This window comes from Podarcis cretensis (genome assembly GCF_951804945.1).
Source record: "Podarcis cretensis genome assembly, chromosome: 9".
Lineage (NCBI taxonomy): Eukaryota > Metazoa > Chordata > Lepidosauria > Squamata > Lacertidae > Podarcis > Podarcis cretensis.
The window spans coordinates 29364985-29382209 of NC_137178.1; the positions used below are offsets into that span (position 1 = coordinate 29364985).

The 17225-nt window shown below is 42.6% G+C and overlaps 1 protein-coding gene across 9 annotated transcripts in view; it reads right to left on the minus strand.

Annotated features, from left to right (window-relative positions):
* The window catches only part of PDE5A (phosphodiesterase 5A), a 94916-nt gene that overhangs the window by 38415 nt on the left and 39276 nt on the right, over positions 1 to 17225 (minus strand). For all 9 annotated transcript variants that reach the window (XM_079990379.1, XM_079990375.1, XM_079990373.1 and 6 more), the window contains exon 4: positions 2068 to 2139. In XM_079990379.1, the coding sequence (XP_079846505.1) occupies positions 2068 to 2139 (72 nt within the window). The remainder of the gene's footprint in view (positions 1 to 2067; positions 2140 to 17225) is intronic.

Consider the following 17225-nt stretch of genomic DNA (forward strand, 5'->3'; position numbering starts at 1 on the left):
AATAAGTGCATTCTTGAGCACAACCCATGCAATATTTATCTCTATTTTCTCATGATGAAAGTATTCCATAATAAGTAGTTCTGGGGAACCACACACACCAAAGTTACGTCAGCCTTAAATACTGAACACATGGTATAGCCACCTATCATACAATAAATTATGTGTTTTAAAAGTAGGAATCAAATTTTGCTTACATAGCAAACTTGTGAGCCATTTTTGTTTAGGAAATATATTACTTCTGATGTCCTGCAGATGTTCATCACACATTCCATTTAGACAGGATGAATGAATTCTTATCCTGCTATTGCCAATGTTTGTCAGCTAGTAGCATATAGCAACTTTTCCCAAACTGGTCCTCTCTCAATATTATGGACTACAACTTCCAACAGCTCCAGCCAGCACTTGGGATGATGGAAGTTGTAGTCCAACTGCATCTGGGGGAGTTGGATTGGGGAAGTATTGGAGGATTTAACAGTGAATAGATATAATGATGGTACAATTATAGTTCATCATAGAAACTGCCCTGAGATTTACAAATGAATACAAATTCAATAAATAAGAAGAATAAGAAGCTCATAAATGAGTGATTTCTATTAAGAACATAAAAAGAGCCCTGATGGATTAGAGCAGGGGTTGTCAACCTGGTCCCTAGTACTCACTAGTGGGCATTTCAGGATTCTAGATGGGTGGTAGGGGGTTCTACGGAACAAGGAAATTTTACCATCAAGAAGGATGCATTAGGTAGGTATAAAAAAGTTGACTACCCCTGGATTAGACGAAGGCCTATCTAGCTTAGCATCTTGTTTCCTCACACTGACCAACCAACCAGATGCTTCTGGGAAGCCCACAAGCAGGACATGAGAGCAATAGCATAACGGGAAGCAGCCATTTTGGGGGGAGTTCTGTTCCTTGCCCCATGCACATCAGTGGAGTGGACATAATTTGCTCTGTTACGCCCCCATTCAGCTCTCTTCCCGGTCGCGCATCAATTGGACATGTGCAAAATGGTCGCCGCCTGTACTCCTGCTGTTGTTTCCAAGCAATGGGTTTTCAGAGGCATGCTGCCTCTGATCCAGGATGTATAATAAAGCTACTGACAGCCTTTATCCTTCATGAATTTGTCTTATCCCCCTTTAACATTATCTGGGCTGACAGCCATCACTACATTTTGGGGAAGCGTATTCTAGAGTTTTAACTATGCAACATGTGAAGAAACACTGACTTTTGTCTTCATTGGATGAATCCCAATACTCTGAGGCTCTAGTACTATGTTCAAGCAGACTAAACAATCCAGAATAAACTCATGTAAACAGAGAGGAAATGAAATTATCTGTGTATACCAACAACTTCTATGAGTCTATATTTGAATGAAATTGCTGAATTTCTAAGCTCTGTTACACAGAATGCTTATTTATTTTGTTTTAATGTATAGACCACTCACATTAGAATATATATGAGTGGTGTACTTCTTTTGAATATAATTTCCAAATGTCTGAATGCTTCCAAACTGCATTAATTTACTCCCACACTGTTGTCAGTAGAAAAGTGGTTTACTTTTGTGCTGTTCACATGGTCATTGAAAGAAATATTAATTAGTTCATGTTACTCTATTTATTTATTGTTTCATTAGGTGATTCTCCGCTTTCTAACAAGTTTCTAAGTAGCTTACAGAATATTAATATTACAACAAAACTGTTTTTTTAAAAAACCCTTTATGTCCTGCTTTTCATCCTTAATAGCAAAGAAATGTGCAAAAATAAAAAGACAATCAAATTACAAAATTCAGACTAAACTAGGAGCCACTTAGTCTGACAGCAGGTAAGTCAAAAGAATCCAGGTGGTACTAACGGCCAGCAGAATTTTTCAAAGCCAACTCTTTTCAGCATGGTGCTTAAATGACACTAAAGCAGGCACCAGGTGAGCCTCCCTGGGGGAAGCACTCCACAGCCAGGGTGCCACCACCTAGCTGGCCCTTTCCCTAGAAGCTGCCTGCCCCACCTCAGATGGTGGAGGCACTTGAAGTAGCTTTGCTGTCATGGAAAGTGGGGAGAAGCTAATCATTTATACCTTCTCATCTTGCTCAGTGAATATTCCTCCACTACCAGACTTCTTGTTGATTGCTTGTGCCACACCAACCACCTGATGAAAATAAAATATAGAAATATTAGTTAATTCCATAGGGTGTTGACTGCAAGTCATGTAGAAGTGAACATTAGATATCAAGTAGCTTCTATGTAGTAACTTCTCCTTCTTTTTAAATAAATGTATGTTTTAAATGAAAATGTGTATTTAACATCTCAACTTGATTGGTACTGTGATTTCTCCATGTCAGAAACTTTGACAAAACAGATGGCAAGAAGACCCCAAAATGTATTTTAGTTCTCCAAATCCAACGCTCGATATTTCCGTCAGTTCCTACTGTTGGGACAAACTGATGCTTTTGACGTTACAACAACCATGCGTTCGAAAAAGTTTTCTATGTACCACATTGACAACAGTCAATGGCAATGAGATGAGGGTGGTAGAGAAGGAAACAAGGAAGGCAGGAATCTCAGTCTTCACTGTTTTCTGCTCCTGCTCCTGCCCCTACCAAGTGACAGCCCCTTTTTGACAGCCCCGGATCACTCCAGGTGGGCCACACCCCAGTGAACCAGGGGCTGCCTGATGTCAAGAACTGGCTGGATGAGGAGGAGTGGTGGGAGGCACCAGCCTGGGATCCCCCCTAGGGAAGCCTGAGAGCCAGAGGAGTGGTGGTGAGACACTGAGGACAGATCAGAGGGGGATGGGAGGGGAGGAATGGTTGGAAGTTGAAGAAGCAACAGGCTTAAGTGAGCAAGAGGAGCCAGGTGTGGAAAGCAGCTCAGACTCAGCTGATGAAGCAGAGAAGGAGGGGATAGATGCTCCATTATAGGGGCTGGTTCTGCCTGAGACCTCTCTGCTTGTATGCTGTTTTCCTGAATAAAGAATTTACTTTTCTGCTCATCTCTGCATCTTCAGTGATGCCCTGCATCTGAACCTGCCCTGCATCTGAACTTGTTCTGGTTAAATGTTGAATCGGCCACATTCTGTTCAGGATGCACAACCCTACTATGTAGATGGAAGGATCTTTTCCAGCTTATAGGCAATCTTTGGAAGTGGGGCGGGGCTGTGCAACAGGCATTGGCAGGTTATTAAACACTGTGGCTCCTCCAAGCCTCAGATTCCCCAGAACCTGGTTTTAAATGTGATTATTTATTTATATCAAACCTTTAAACAAAATTATGTAAGGCACTTTAGATAAAATTAATACAAAGTTCTAACAGAATATATAATGATAATAATAGACTAATAATAGACACAATGTGATATAATATAGAATAAATAAAATAAGACACAGACAAAGAGGCAGAATTTACAATAAAAGCAATGCTATTCTTTTTGCATACCACATCCTCACAAGTTAAGGGCTTGCCTACAGCTTGCCAGTGACATACGTAGCGTATTCTCCTTGATTCAGATGGTGAAAAGAGGAGTTCATGTTCAAAGTTCCTTAAGTTCATTTAGTTCAGATGGAGAAAGTATGCTTTTTCTCTCTGTGTGTGTTGTCTTTGGAGTTTCTAAGTAACTGTTTAATTTCAACTGACTTGAAATGCCTAGCTGCTTTTTGTGTACATATAATAGCTCTGCTGGATTTCAGAGCTTCCTGATGTTAACAGCCACAATTCCATGAGCATTAATGGAAAGTTTCAAAGGGAGTGCTCCATTAATACACTTATATCTGATCTTCTTGGGACCACCTGCAGAGAGGTAATTGAGTCAGATGAGCAACCTTTGATGTTTCACTTGTCGTCCAAAGCAAATGAAAATAGCAAGATGCTTTTTTTGAAAGGTTTATCTGCACGCAGAATCTGAAGTGCTTTCTTCCAAAGGGAAATAGCTCTGCAACCATTAGCCCAATCCCACCTCACTTATTTTCCTGCCTCTTTCAACCTCCTTTCAAAGTTTGGCACAGAAGAAAACAATTTCTGAAGAGGAAGGGTGGTGGTGAGGAGGAAGGGATATCTGTTGTTGCTGGCGGCATCCATCTGTCTCGAAAGACAATGGAGTGCGCCTCCGGGGGTGAAGTCAAACCGCTGTAGAATCACAGCACCTGCTGTGGATGCAGAGACCGGTAACTCGCAACTGCTGACTCCCACGTTGTTTTTGCTGCATTAGCAGCACCAAAGTGGCCTCTCTGGGGTGCAAGCCTGGACAGTGTGGATGGAGGTCCTGGGCTGCCCAGACAACAACACACACACACACCCCTCGACCTTGCTGGTGTGGTCCAAAAGAAAGCAGATCAATACATTTGTCAACAGCTTGGCTGCAGGAGTTGCCGGAAATAGATGTACAAGGCACCACCCAACCGCCTTAGGGACTCCACTCCAGATTTGTGTAGGGTTTACTCCTCAGCCTTTTCTTCTCCCAAAGAAAGGCAATGGGTACTGATTTTTCCATAGGGTTTACTCCCAAAGCCTTTCTTACAAAGGAGTATAGCAACAAGGCAGTGGAGGTTTGGGATCAGAGCTTCTTCTCTTCTCTTCTCTTCTCTTCTCTTCTCTTCTCTTCTCTTTTTCTTCTAGATTTGCTACCTTCTCAGACTGGGACACTGGTGCAATGGGGGTGCAGTATTGGGTGCACCAGATTGAAAGCCAGGTAAGAAATGCATGTAAAATATAGCACCAGTTCCAGATAGTTATCTGCAGATATATAGCATCTACGCTTTCTTGTCCTGGAGAAATGGATTCTGGAGTTGTGAAAAACATTCAGCAAAGTGAGAAAAATCTAAACATGCATAATTTAGGCTGATGGAGCATCATCACACATAAGTAAGATTTTTATTCTTCCCTAAAACTGATCAAATAATACCACCATGAGTAAGAACAAGACCAGACTGTGGGAAATGAACCTAGGAACACATTCCTTAATTAAGTAGATGAATCGAACCAACATTTAAGCCTAACCCAAATCCTTCAGACAAACCTTCCATGCATACCCCAAGAGTGCACTACAAACTGGAACAGAGTTAAACTCATCATTCCAAACAACATTACTGGACAAGTAATAAGCATTTACTCTTCAGCATATGCTCTTACTTCCCCACCCCACCCCTTAGAGGTTGTCTGTACTACTTCAGTTGCAAGCTGCAAACAAACTTTTCTCTCCCTTCCATTAATATTCATAGTATGTTAGAGCAATATAAAAAAAAAGGTTTGTTGACCTCGGTTGTTTTCCCCCCAATACTCTAAGCATGTGCAGTTTTGCAGTTGTAATGAATATTTTGAATTAATTTTAGTGTAGATATACCATACTAACATGAAGACAGAGAAAATATAAGGCAAATCTGTATTAGAAAGAGAGGGGGGATAACAGATAAAAACAATACACCATGATATGTTATATGGAAATACACTGCTACCATTCTGAAATGACCAAGTAGCAGGTTTAAAGTAACTTACGTCATGGCACCATCTTGCCATTGAGAACAATATGCTTCTACTTCTCTGATGGAAAATGCATTTACCTTAGGAATAAGCACCCTTTTGTTATAGGGGGTGGAGGAGGGCAGTAATTTGGGGTGGTATTTTGGGGAGAGCTCTGCTCTGCTGAGGACACAAGATGATCAGCAGCTGGAACAAATTATCGCTCTTGATATTGAATATGTAGCTTTACCTACTACATTTCACATTGTATTTTTGCTGCATTACATTGTAAGCCACTTTTGAGTGTTGTTTTAATAGAAAAATGGGCTGTGCATATTAAAACTAACCCAACCTAACCTTAAAACGTGGGGAGAGGGGAAGGAGGAAGCTATTACAACCTGCATCAACCCCATGGGGCTTTGGCATGCTGATCCCAGCCCAGGTGCTGAGTCCAGACCTATTTGCCACTGGTACCATCATATGGCACCCTCTGGGAGGCCATTTGGAGCCCTGGAGTTCAGCACAAAAGTCCAGTCCAGCTACACCACTGCACAAAAGAGAGGGGAAGGGTGGGGGGAGCTTGGTTTTAAACTGTTCCGTTTATATAAAGAAGAAAAGGTCTGAGAGTAACCCAGAACCTTGAGCAAGCTTTCACTTCCCACTGAGGCCTGTCTGGAGGCTCTCAATATCTGGAATTCCCACCCCTAGCAACTCAGATCTTCTAACCACGCCCCAGTAGGAGAGAGGAAAGTTTTATTTGTTTATTTGTTGCCTCTCGTGAGCTTTCTGCACCCTTAGGAAACCAAAGATGTACAAGATAAAGAAGGCTGTAATTCAGTTTAGCAGCTTTAGCACATTAGTAGCAAGGGGCTGCTGCCTGGAGTCCACCAGAAATAGAATTATTTGTGACCACCGCTGTTTGGAAGGGATACGAAACAGGAAATGATGCCTTTGGCTATTAATGCAGACCTCAACAGATCTTTTGCAAAGCAGACATATGGAAAAGTGTGCTCACCCACTAAGCACCAAAGTTCTAATAGCCAAGTTGCAAAACTGGGTGGAAAAACACTTTCATTATCTCAGTGGGTTAGATGGGGATTTATAGGCTTCCTCACTCACTTTCACACCAAGCTCTGCAAGCTACTGGCAACACAAGTGGGATCATTGTGCTGCGAAGTTGGCCATTAGCAAGCATGGTCTCAAAATGCTCGTTTTAAATAAAGGTTGCATTGTCAGGCGCACTGCATAAAATCCAACTTTGCTCTTTTAAAGTTAATGGTAAACTACTCTTGGCATCATCATACAAGTCCCACACTTTAAAGAAGTCTTCCAAAACAAAACAAAACAAAACAAAGTCTGAGCAACAATAATGCAAACCCCTCACCTGCCCCACACTATAGCCAAACACACACACAAAATCGATGTACAAAGGCTGCCACCATTTTAGACAACTTATATCATCACACAGCTGCTCTCCAATTCCCAAGGCATCTTTTAATTTAACGGAAGTGTCCTTATTTTAGAATATCATACCTCAAAGCACAGACAGTCCAGATCACCCTGAGTCAAGTTCTTTTTATCTGCATACAACAGATACCACAAGGAACAGATAACATGGCAGTTTCACCGAAAAGAACACCCCACAGCCACCCACAAAACTCCTGTTACTATAAATTCCTAACTAAACGCCTCACAGCTCCCTCTTACACTGGCGGAGTTTCATCCATTTTCTCTGGATCATCCCCCAAGGCAAGCAAATCTCCGGCTCTCACCAACATCTACTGCAACCATGGCTTTCGTAAATGGGCCTGCTTTTAGGCAGCTCGGCAATCCCCCAGGAGGATGACGTCACACACTAAATTCTCTCTTGGTGGAGGTGTGCACGTTAATGGAATCAATTCTCCACAACAAGTTCAACAACTCCACCAAAAATATGCTTGCCTTTCGCCCCCGGTTCTGCGTCTCTAAGCAGTTTCGCAAGAAGCTGAAATCCAACTAGTGGCTGCACCTGCTGCATTTCTGCCTGACTTGGCGCAGAAGATAAATCAAGAGAGATAGTGAAACAGACTTAGTCGTGGCCCTTGGTTCATTCTTCTCCTGCCCTTATCTACACCACCTCAGAGCAGTGTTTTAGGATGAAATTTCTGGGAAATAAGCCCTATTGAACTCTATGGGAATACATGTACAGTGGTACCTCAGGTAACATACACTTCAGGTTACATACGCTTCAGGTTACACACTCCACTAAGCCAGAAATAGTGCTTCAGGTTAAGAACTTTGCTTTAGGATAAGAACATAAATCGGGCTCCGGCAGCGCGGCAGCACAGGAGGCCCCATTAGCTAAAGTGGTGCTTCAGGTTAAGAACAGTTTCAGGTTAAGTACGGACCTCCGGAACGAATTAAGTACTTAACCTGAGGTACCACTGTACAGAGTTGCGCTATAAGTGCCTCACAGGAATTCTATGAGGTAAGTTAGGCTGAGAGACAGCATACTGGCTGTCCACCAGTAAGGAGGGATTTGCATCTGTTTCCCCCCAGGTCCAAAGAGCCCAGGCTCTTTGCCACATTAATTGTCCCTGCCAATGCCACAAATGCTACAGCATGCTTTAAGGAGGGTTATTTATTGTACTCTTCAATGCATGCTATTTTGTCTATTACTGTCCAGTCACCACCAGCCCTTGTGTAAGGATTCCAGAGCAAAGAGATTTCAGTATTAAGCACACGGCAGCTCACATTGAGAATGTGAGTAAACTCTCTAAGCTTCCCAATGTTCTCTGACACCAGTCCACAGGTGCACAGCTGCCATGCAGGTGTTGGCTCACAACACTGGCCTTTTTATTTTTATTAGCTTTGAACCACAGAAAGCTGAATCCATTTCAATGGTATCGCAGGCGCTGAAGAATCCAAAAGGAGAACACTTTCGCCCTGTGTAAACAGCTTCCTGCCATGAAAGGGAAACTTGTGGTTCTTAAAGAGCTGTGAGGAACAGTAAAAAAAGGACTGTGTTAATATAGCCTAAAAAGACCATTCAGCTGCTCCTTATTAGCCCTGCAGGTTTCTCTTTTACTATGGAAAGCATGTGAACCATATGCGGGCTCCTTTATTCTTTGGATCCAGCTGCAGGACACTAGACTTGTTATATGTGGGATTGTGAAAAATGGAAAGAAACAGGCACATGCTGAGGACTCTCTTGGGTGATAAGCCTCGGCATTATTTTAGTTTAAAGGAATGTTAACATCCTTGATTGGCTGGACCATGAAAGGAAATTATTTTCTATAGCCAGCCAGAACAGATTCTGAACTCATTTGAACTGGTGCAACTCCAAGTAAATGCCAAGTATTTGCCTTGCACTAATAAGCCTGGTCCATGACAAAGGCTGTGCACACACTGAGTGTTTAAATAACATTTACAGCACATCCTGTCCATGGCTCCAAAGAAGCTTGGGAACTGTAGTTTACCAGTAACAGCTGCAATTCCCAACACCCTTTGCATGCTACAGTTCCCAGAATTCTTGGGTGGGTGGGGGGAAACTTCCTTTAAATGTATGCAGCCTCTAGCTTCCTAAAGATAGGCAATTAATAAATGACACATGCAACTCGAGAGAATTTCTTCAAGCCTACAGGGGTGAGAGGGCCAGGCCAAGGTTTACACAATTAACAAACACAGTGTATGTGACAGCATGCATTTCAACAAAGTCCTGGGCTCTCCGTGTTAGAATAGGAGTTTAGAAATAGCTGAAATATACATAGAAGTTTGAAACTATAAACAGATTTAAGCTTCTTTGCACATAGAAATAGACATGAGTTCTGCACACCAGATCCAGACTCTGATGTCTTCGCCTCCCTCTCAGCAGCTTGGTACTTACTTCCACCAAATGGTGATTCTCTGGCCGGCCAGTCATTCTTGGAGAAATGTGGGGGTAAATTCAGCTCAGTCTACGCAATGACTAACGGATATACAGTGGTACCTCGGGTTAAATACTTAATTCGTTCCGGAGGTCATTCTTAACCTGAAAATGTTCTTAACCTGAAGCACCACTTTAGCTAATGGGGCCTCCTGCTGCTGCCGTGCCGCTGGAGCACGATTTCTGTTCTTATCCTGAAGCAAAGTTCTTAACCTGAGGTACTATTTCTGGGTTAGCGGAGTCTGTAACCTGAAGCGTATGTAACCCGAGGTACCACTGTACAGGGCCAATCCAGCAACCCATTTTGAATGTTGAGCAAGTGATACAGTCTGTGCCATTCTCAGAGATTCATATGGGGAAATGATGTGCTGTTGAGTAATCACAGGACTCACATCTGAAGCTTTGGAATAACATTTTTCCATAGAATTTTGTGACTTGTGGGAGGAGGAAAATGCTTGTTAAAGGGAGTTACTGTATGTTCTCATGCTCCCTTTGGGAAAAGAAAAAAAAAAACCCAATAATTTTTATTTTTTTAAAAAAGAAAAATAATAATGGCAAGCCCATCACAATATGGGTTGGCATAACTTTACACACTTTAGGCAGAAATCCCACCTTGGTTGAATTGCACACTGTATCACATACTCATGGGGAAGACTTAAAGTCAAAGCTGTAAAGCCTGTGATTTTGCAGCCATAATTGTATTTTACCCTCATTTCCCCCATTGCTGCTCTCTCTATGCATGGCTTTTCATCGCCAATACAACTACAGTTCTCTTCCATTAACACTTTGCCGCTGTCTGTTGTGCGGACAGTGTTGTTATACAGTCTAGCCACTAGGTGGCACTTGACTTGGTTGAACCTGGGTGCAGCCAGGAGTTTCCTGTTTTGCTCTTGTTGGAATGAGTAAACTTATTGTTGTAGTTTCATGACTGGTGTGTCCTCTACACCAGGAGGGGCCAACATAGTGCTTTCCAGATGTTGCTGGACTCCAGTCAGCCTCCAACAGCATGGCCAATGGTCAGGCATGGTGGCAGCTGTTGGCCAACCATGTGGAGGGCACAACGTTGGCTACCCTTGCTAGAAGCCTCCCATGACAGCTAGTTGTCTTTCTAATCTTCCGGAGCACAATGTTCATCGCTGCTCCATTTCAGATGTTTCATTTGTGTGAAAAGGAAAAGCTTCTACGATCATATCAACTGCCGTGGAGTTTAATGCTCACTATTGTTTTTGATTATTTTGGCCTAAAATAGACATGCTGACTTTTAGCCTTCAAAACGACTTTGCCCTTCCTGGTTCCCTGCAGGCTTTTCTCCCTAGGCCACAGGCATTTCTGTAGCATCGCTAGCTGCGTTCAGCGTTTTATTTTATCTGGATGCTTCTCGCTGCATTCTTGTACATTCAGATCTGAGATTTAATTCTGTGAAAACTACTTCAAACCCCAAAGGGAGAATGTGCCGTTGTTGTTTTTTTCATTGTTATTCCTAAGCTAAACATTTTTTTTTAAAGCTTCCTGTGACGATTATAAGATTCAGTAAAGACAGCACTAAAGAAAAATTATCCACTAAACCAAAGAATGCACAAAGGGGCCGGAAATATATATTTGTCTCTTTTAGAGCAAAGGGGCCCTGTTCACATTCAGCTGCGGATTGCATTATAATTATTTTAGATGTGGATTGCATGATATATTTATTTATTTAGGCATACTCTGGCTGTTTTTACCCCTATGGAAATGAACTTCCTTCTTGGCCAGAAAACTAAACAATGGATACCAGTTAGCCGTTCTACCTATGCTGGCCTTTAAAACTGGTGGCTCCCTTAATCATTAGACCACTCCAGTAAACCACTACATTTTCAAGCCGTTCATGGGGTTCTTTTCCCATTTGTCCTACAGAATGTGGCAAACACGTAAATCTATGTTTTACTCAGTAAGCTGCTCCTGCTCTTTGCCCAAATCAAGGATACTCAGTCACACCCAACCATCCCCTCGTCCCGTTTCTTTCCCCTCTTCCACTGAATTGATAAACATATTTCCCACTTCTCCCCCTCAAACCATCCAACCCCACTTGGGCATCTCTTGTCCAGCTGCTCCTTTCCACCTGCCTATTTGCCTGCATTTTCAGTCACACCACACATTTAAAGTGTTCTTATGCAGCTTTAACAGTTATGGCTGCCCCCCAAAGAATCCTGGGAACTGCACTTTCTTAAGGATGCTGAGAGTTGTTGGGAGGCCGCTCACAGAGCTACTTACCCAACACCCTTAACAAACTCCAGTTCCCAGGATTCTTTGGGAGAAAGTCCTGACTGTTGAAGTGGAAGAAGAAGAAGAAGAAGAAGAAGAAGAAGAAGAAGAAGAAGAAGAAGAATAGTAGTAGTAGTAGTAGTTTGGATTTGATATCCCGCTTTATCACTACCCGAAGGAGTCTCAAAGCGTCTAACATTCTCCTTTCTCTTCCTCCCCCACAACAAACACTCTGTGAGGTGAGTGGGGCTGAGAGACTTCAGAGAAGTGTGACTAGCCCAAGGTCACCCAGCAGCTGCATGTGGAGGAGCGGAGACATGAACCCGGTTCACCAGATAACGAGTCTACCACTCTTAACCACTACACCACACTGGCTCTAAGCGTTTTAAAGAACGCTTTAAAAGTATGGAATGGATGCGACCTCATAGTCACAGCCTAGGCTCTTCTCTGATGTTCTTGCCCTCTAAATCATCTGTCTGCACCCTCCCTCAACACCTTCTCACTAGACTTCCACAGCCTTGATTTCTTCTACCCACAATCCTGACCCCTTGCATCATAAATGGGGAACATGTGCCCTCCAGATGTTGTGGGACTCCCAGAACCATCATTCCTGACAAGTGCCCCAACTAGCTAAGGCTGATGGTTGTTGAAGTCCAACAACCTCTGGAAGCCACGGGTTCACCATCCCTACATGATGAATCTATTCAGAGGGGGAGAGACCTTGTTATTACATCTGTTCCAACAAAATTGCCACTTTTTTCCTTCTTGCCTGCTGCAAACACTTTAGGAATATTGAAACAACCTGGTGTTATGTTTGTCAGGAAGTTTTCTGGATAAATTAGGAATCCCGCCCAATACTATTGGTTCAGAAGACACTGTCAAATTCAAGAAGGGTCATAGTGTTCCTGCTGAAGTATGGTGATCCCCTCCCCATTTCTCCCAATCATTTTCCTTTAACAAAAACATCCCCCCCCCCACTCCACAGATCTGAACTTTTCAGTTTAAATTTCTCCCTGAGCAGCTCTTTTTCTTCTGTGATTTAAAGTAGGCTCAGCTCTAAAACTGCTTTCTTCTGCTCTAAAGCTGCAGGTATTCTTTCCATTCAAAGTCTGTGAGATAGACTTCCCAGAAATGTGCTCTGAAGAGAAGGGCTGAGGGCATGCGCACTAAACATTTAAAGCACATGTATGCACAGGACTCCCTGCAAAGAATCCTACAACTATAGTTTGTTAAGGGTGCTGGGAATTGTGGCTATGAGGGGGAAACTACAGTTCCCATGGTGCTTTGGGGGCAGCCATGTGCTTCAAATTTATGGTGTGTACTCAACCCAAATCATCTTCTTGACTTCACTGGCCCCAACATCTAATGGGCATCTCTGAAGTTTCCTGCAGCTTCTTGTCTTAGCTTTCCTCCTGCAAGAATAAATATATATACACACACAAAAAGCCACAAAACAATGTCATTTCTCATGCCTTCCCCTTTCATGGAAAGAAGGATGCGAGTCTATTTCTAAGTATATAGTTTCTGGTGATTCTCAAACTAAAATATAAGTATAAAAATAGATGCACTGCCATCACATTTTCCACGTGCCCACTTTCTTGTATTATAAATGCTCGTTACTTTTCTATTAAGGTAGTTGCATGCAGGCTCCTGCTGTTCCTTGAGGCTGTGCTTTTACTTTGGGGGCTATCATAGATTTTTAGCATTCAGAGAGTAATCTTTGATCACTGCAATGCAGTCTACATGGGGCTGCCTTTGAAGATGGTCTGGAAGGTCCAGTTAGTCTGCAGTGGGGCTACAAAACTTCTGACAAGGACCAGGAGGTGGGATCACATCACAGTTGTTTTGAAACAGCTGCATTGCATCTCTGTTTGATTCTGAGCTCAGTTCAAAGCTCTTGAGCTTAACTTTAAAGCCCCACATGGTATTCCTTGGACCATCTTCTCCCTTATCAAGACTCCTCCTATGTGCTGAAATCTATATTTGAGGTTCTTCATTGGGTGACCCCCCCCCATCAGAAGCAGGGTGATTAGCAACCCAGGAGAACCTTTTAGGTACCGTTGCCCAACCTATGGACTGTCCCCTCCAGGGAGGTTCGCCATCATTTCCGTACTAGACAAAAACTTTCTTTATTTTATCAGGCTTTTAAAGTTTTTAAACCTTGATTGGAATACTTATCCTGTGCTGTTTTTGTAATTCTTTTGTAAGTTGCTCTATGAATGCTGACTGGCCTCAGAAGGACAGCGATGGAGATAATAAGAACAATAAAAACTAGCAAAACAGGGTGCTAATGACTAGCAAAAGTGAGTCCATTTGGTGCATTCATTGTTACTACGATTAGCTGCATTTGTAGGACTATCACAAGAACACCTCAAAAATTCTTGTCACCGAATAAAGTGAGGCACAACAAAAATAACTCCTCCATCTTTCCCAATGTGGTTTTCAGTGTATATTATGGACATGTTACTCAACCCCATGCTCTGCTTGTGGCAATCAAGAGCAGAGTACACCATGAGACAAGGTCGCATTCACACCATACATTTGTTAATTTGTTAAGGTTGCTGAGAGTAGCTAGGAGATCCCTTTTCCACTATGAGAACTACAGTTTTCAAAGTGACTTAACAATCAATCCCTCTTCACAGAGAACTCTAAGAAGTGTAGCTTTGTGAGGGGAACAGGGGTGTCCTAACACACTTAAACTACAGCTCCCATAATTCTTTGGGGGAAGCTGTGGCTTCACAGTGCATAGCATCACAGTGTTTTAAATTTTTGATGTGGATGTGGCCAAAGTCACACCCTTGCTTTCAGTTTGGTTTTCAAAATGGAGGGCTGTGAGCTGCTCCTGCCTTTCTGCCTGCCCAAAGTGTTCATTGACATCCACACACAGGGCATGGGGCACATCCTGCCCAGAACATGCACAGATGGCTGAGCCAATGAAATGTCACTTGTGGGAGTGATGTGCCATGGCTGACACGTGCCTGAGGCCCGGCTTCAGTAGCTTTGCAGAAAGCAAAGCCGGCTTGTTATTGGTGAACATTCAGAGCCAAAGCAGCTTCTTTTATCTGTTAGATAGATCTTCATGATAATGGCTGTGTCTGTTTTCTGGGCGTTTTCTTTGGAACAAGGAGCCAGTGTGTTTTTATGTTGTTAATGGCTTTCAAAAAGTAGGAAAAGCAGCTAAAAGCAGATGGCAATTTAGGGTCTGATTCCGTGGATCAAGCCTCATTCCAGAAATGTGTCAGTAAGGCATTATGGCGAGAGTGATGAAAACCTTCTGCTAAGAGAGCTAAAAGGAAAGAAAGGGTTGTGGTGGGGTGGGAAGAGAAACCAGCTTTCCCCAAGAAACATTCCAAAACTCTGTCCCTCCAGTTCAAAATGACTAGAAGTGAGTGTAGCACTTCGCCCCCTCCCTTTCCCTCTCATTTCAACCTCTGCCAATTTGTTCATCTATCACTTTGTTTTACGCTTGCAAGTAATGGGAAGGGGATGCTTTGCTTCAGCTGGGGCCATGCTTTCGTTTATGAGGGTAAACCTATCCAAAGTCATTGTATTTCATTTCGGGAGCTACCAACGGCAAACTGAATACTTCTTTAAACAAGTTTGTTAGCCCTGCAGTGTCTTGACCTAAGAACACGGCATTTCGTTTCTTCGTTGATCAAAGATGGCTGACTAGATGGTAGCAACGCACCCAAGGCCACATGGAGCTTATGATTAATGGAGGCTTGCGAGCCAAACTCCTGACACATTCTTGTTTTGTTTTGGCCGGCTTGTCTAAAGAAAGCATGTCATGAGCAAACCGTGGACTTTGTGCACCAGACCTCCGACGCCAGACATCCCCACATGCAGTGGTCGGCTTGGTTGTCGGTTGACTTGGGGCCAGGCTCCAGAGTCTGCCAAGTCGAAACAAGCACTTGCAATGGCAGCGAAAAATACATATGCCAACAGCAAGATCAACAAGAAGTGGTAGCCTATACACTTCAGAAAATGGTGCAATGGGCAGACAGGAAAGAAGGAAGTCCTTTATTTACTGCTAGGTGAATGAGTTTCAAGTAAACCTACTTCCTTACTTTCAAGTAAAACTACAGTTCTGAAGATCTGCCCCAGTATGCATCACTGCATATTGGAGAAGCATCCCTGCAATGTTAGTGTAGTTTAAGTTGAAATGATAAACACACTTATTAGGGAGTAAATTCCACTGGACACAGTGAAATTTAAGCCCTATTTATGTCTCCATGAGCCAAAGATACTTTCTGCTGGGTTAATTTGCCCCCAAATATGTGGGGGGATTTAAACTGTGTAGATGACATCCCTGAGGGTGCAGGGCCTGACATTATGTCCCAGCTTCTCCTCATGTGTTTGCTTACACATAAGAAAGCTGGATCCTTAACAGGGAATTATATCCACAAAAGCATGTATAGGATTGTGTTGTTAACAATCTTTGTGACTTTCTAGTGGTGTACCTATTAACTATTTTGCTGAATGTTCATGATATAAAGGAAATGAAGTAGAGCTGTGGGGAAAATTTGATTTTATTTGTATTTTAATGAGAAACTACCTAATTCAAACTTCTCCTTCCAATATGTGAATCAAAACACAGCTGTCTTGCAGAATGTGTACAGAAATGCATAAAATACATATGCTAGTGAAAATAACATATAAAATGCATTATATTCTGGGGGAATGACAGATTTGCCCACCCATAAACTGAAGTCAGGGTTAGGCCATGAGGCAGCCAGGTGTGCATATGACAATAAATTACTGAGGATGATGTAACCCCAAGTAGACTCTGGAGGGCTGAGAAAAGATTTCTGCAAACTCAAATCTTGTCTGAAAGAAAAGAAATGCATATTCAGACGAAAAACCAACAACCCTCTCATCCCAGCGGATGGCCAAAATGATCAAGGAGATGGAGCTAATGTTTAAATTAGCCACAGCTCAAAGAATAATAAGTTTAAAGTAACATGACGTTTGGGATTAACATGAGTTAATATATCACTAGAAACTGTAAGTATATTTTGGAAAAAGCTGAAATGCTGCTGGGAAACAAGAACTGAAAAAACTCAGGTCCAAAAATTAGCCTTTGAACCAAAAGTTATGTGACAAGAGAAACTCCATACAGTCAAAATAAGCCCAGGGACACTCTAACAAAAGACCAGCTTGAGGCCAGTTTACTGTCATATGTATTCTCTAAACATAAAGCAAGCTGGTCATTGAGTGAAGGGCAGAGGAAGCAAAGGCTCCACAAAAATCTGTAGCAGCAAGCAGCATGGCAGCAAAACATTGCAGCGAAGCATTCTCCCGTTCAGTGTTCAGACTCCTTCGAGGATGGGCCCATTTCCTTCCAGAGTTGTCCTGGATCTTACTTTACAGATGACAACCCTCTTTTTGAAAGGCTTTGGGGCCTAAGTGCCATTTTAAAGGGAAAGAACCAGAGGAAGGGGAGAGCAAGGGCCTTAAAATTGCCCACTGAGCAGGAAGACTAGTCACCTGGCCACCGTCTTCCTGCCTATGGTGCGATGCATTGCATTTCTATTTCAATTATAGTAATAAATTCTAAATTTTCACCTACCCATTCAAGTTATCAAATGCACATATTAGGCAAATATATCTTGTCTTTTGCACATCCTATCCTGCTTGGTTTT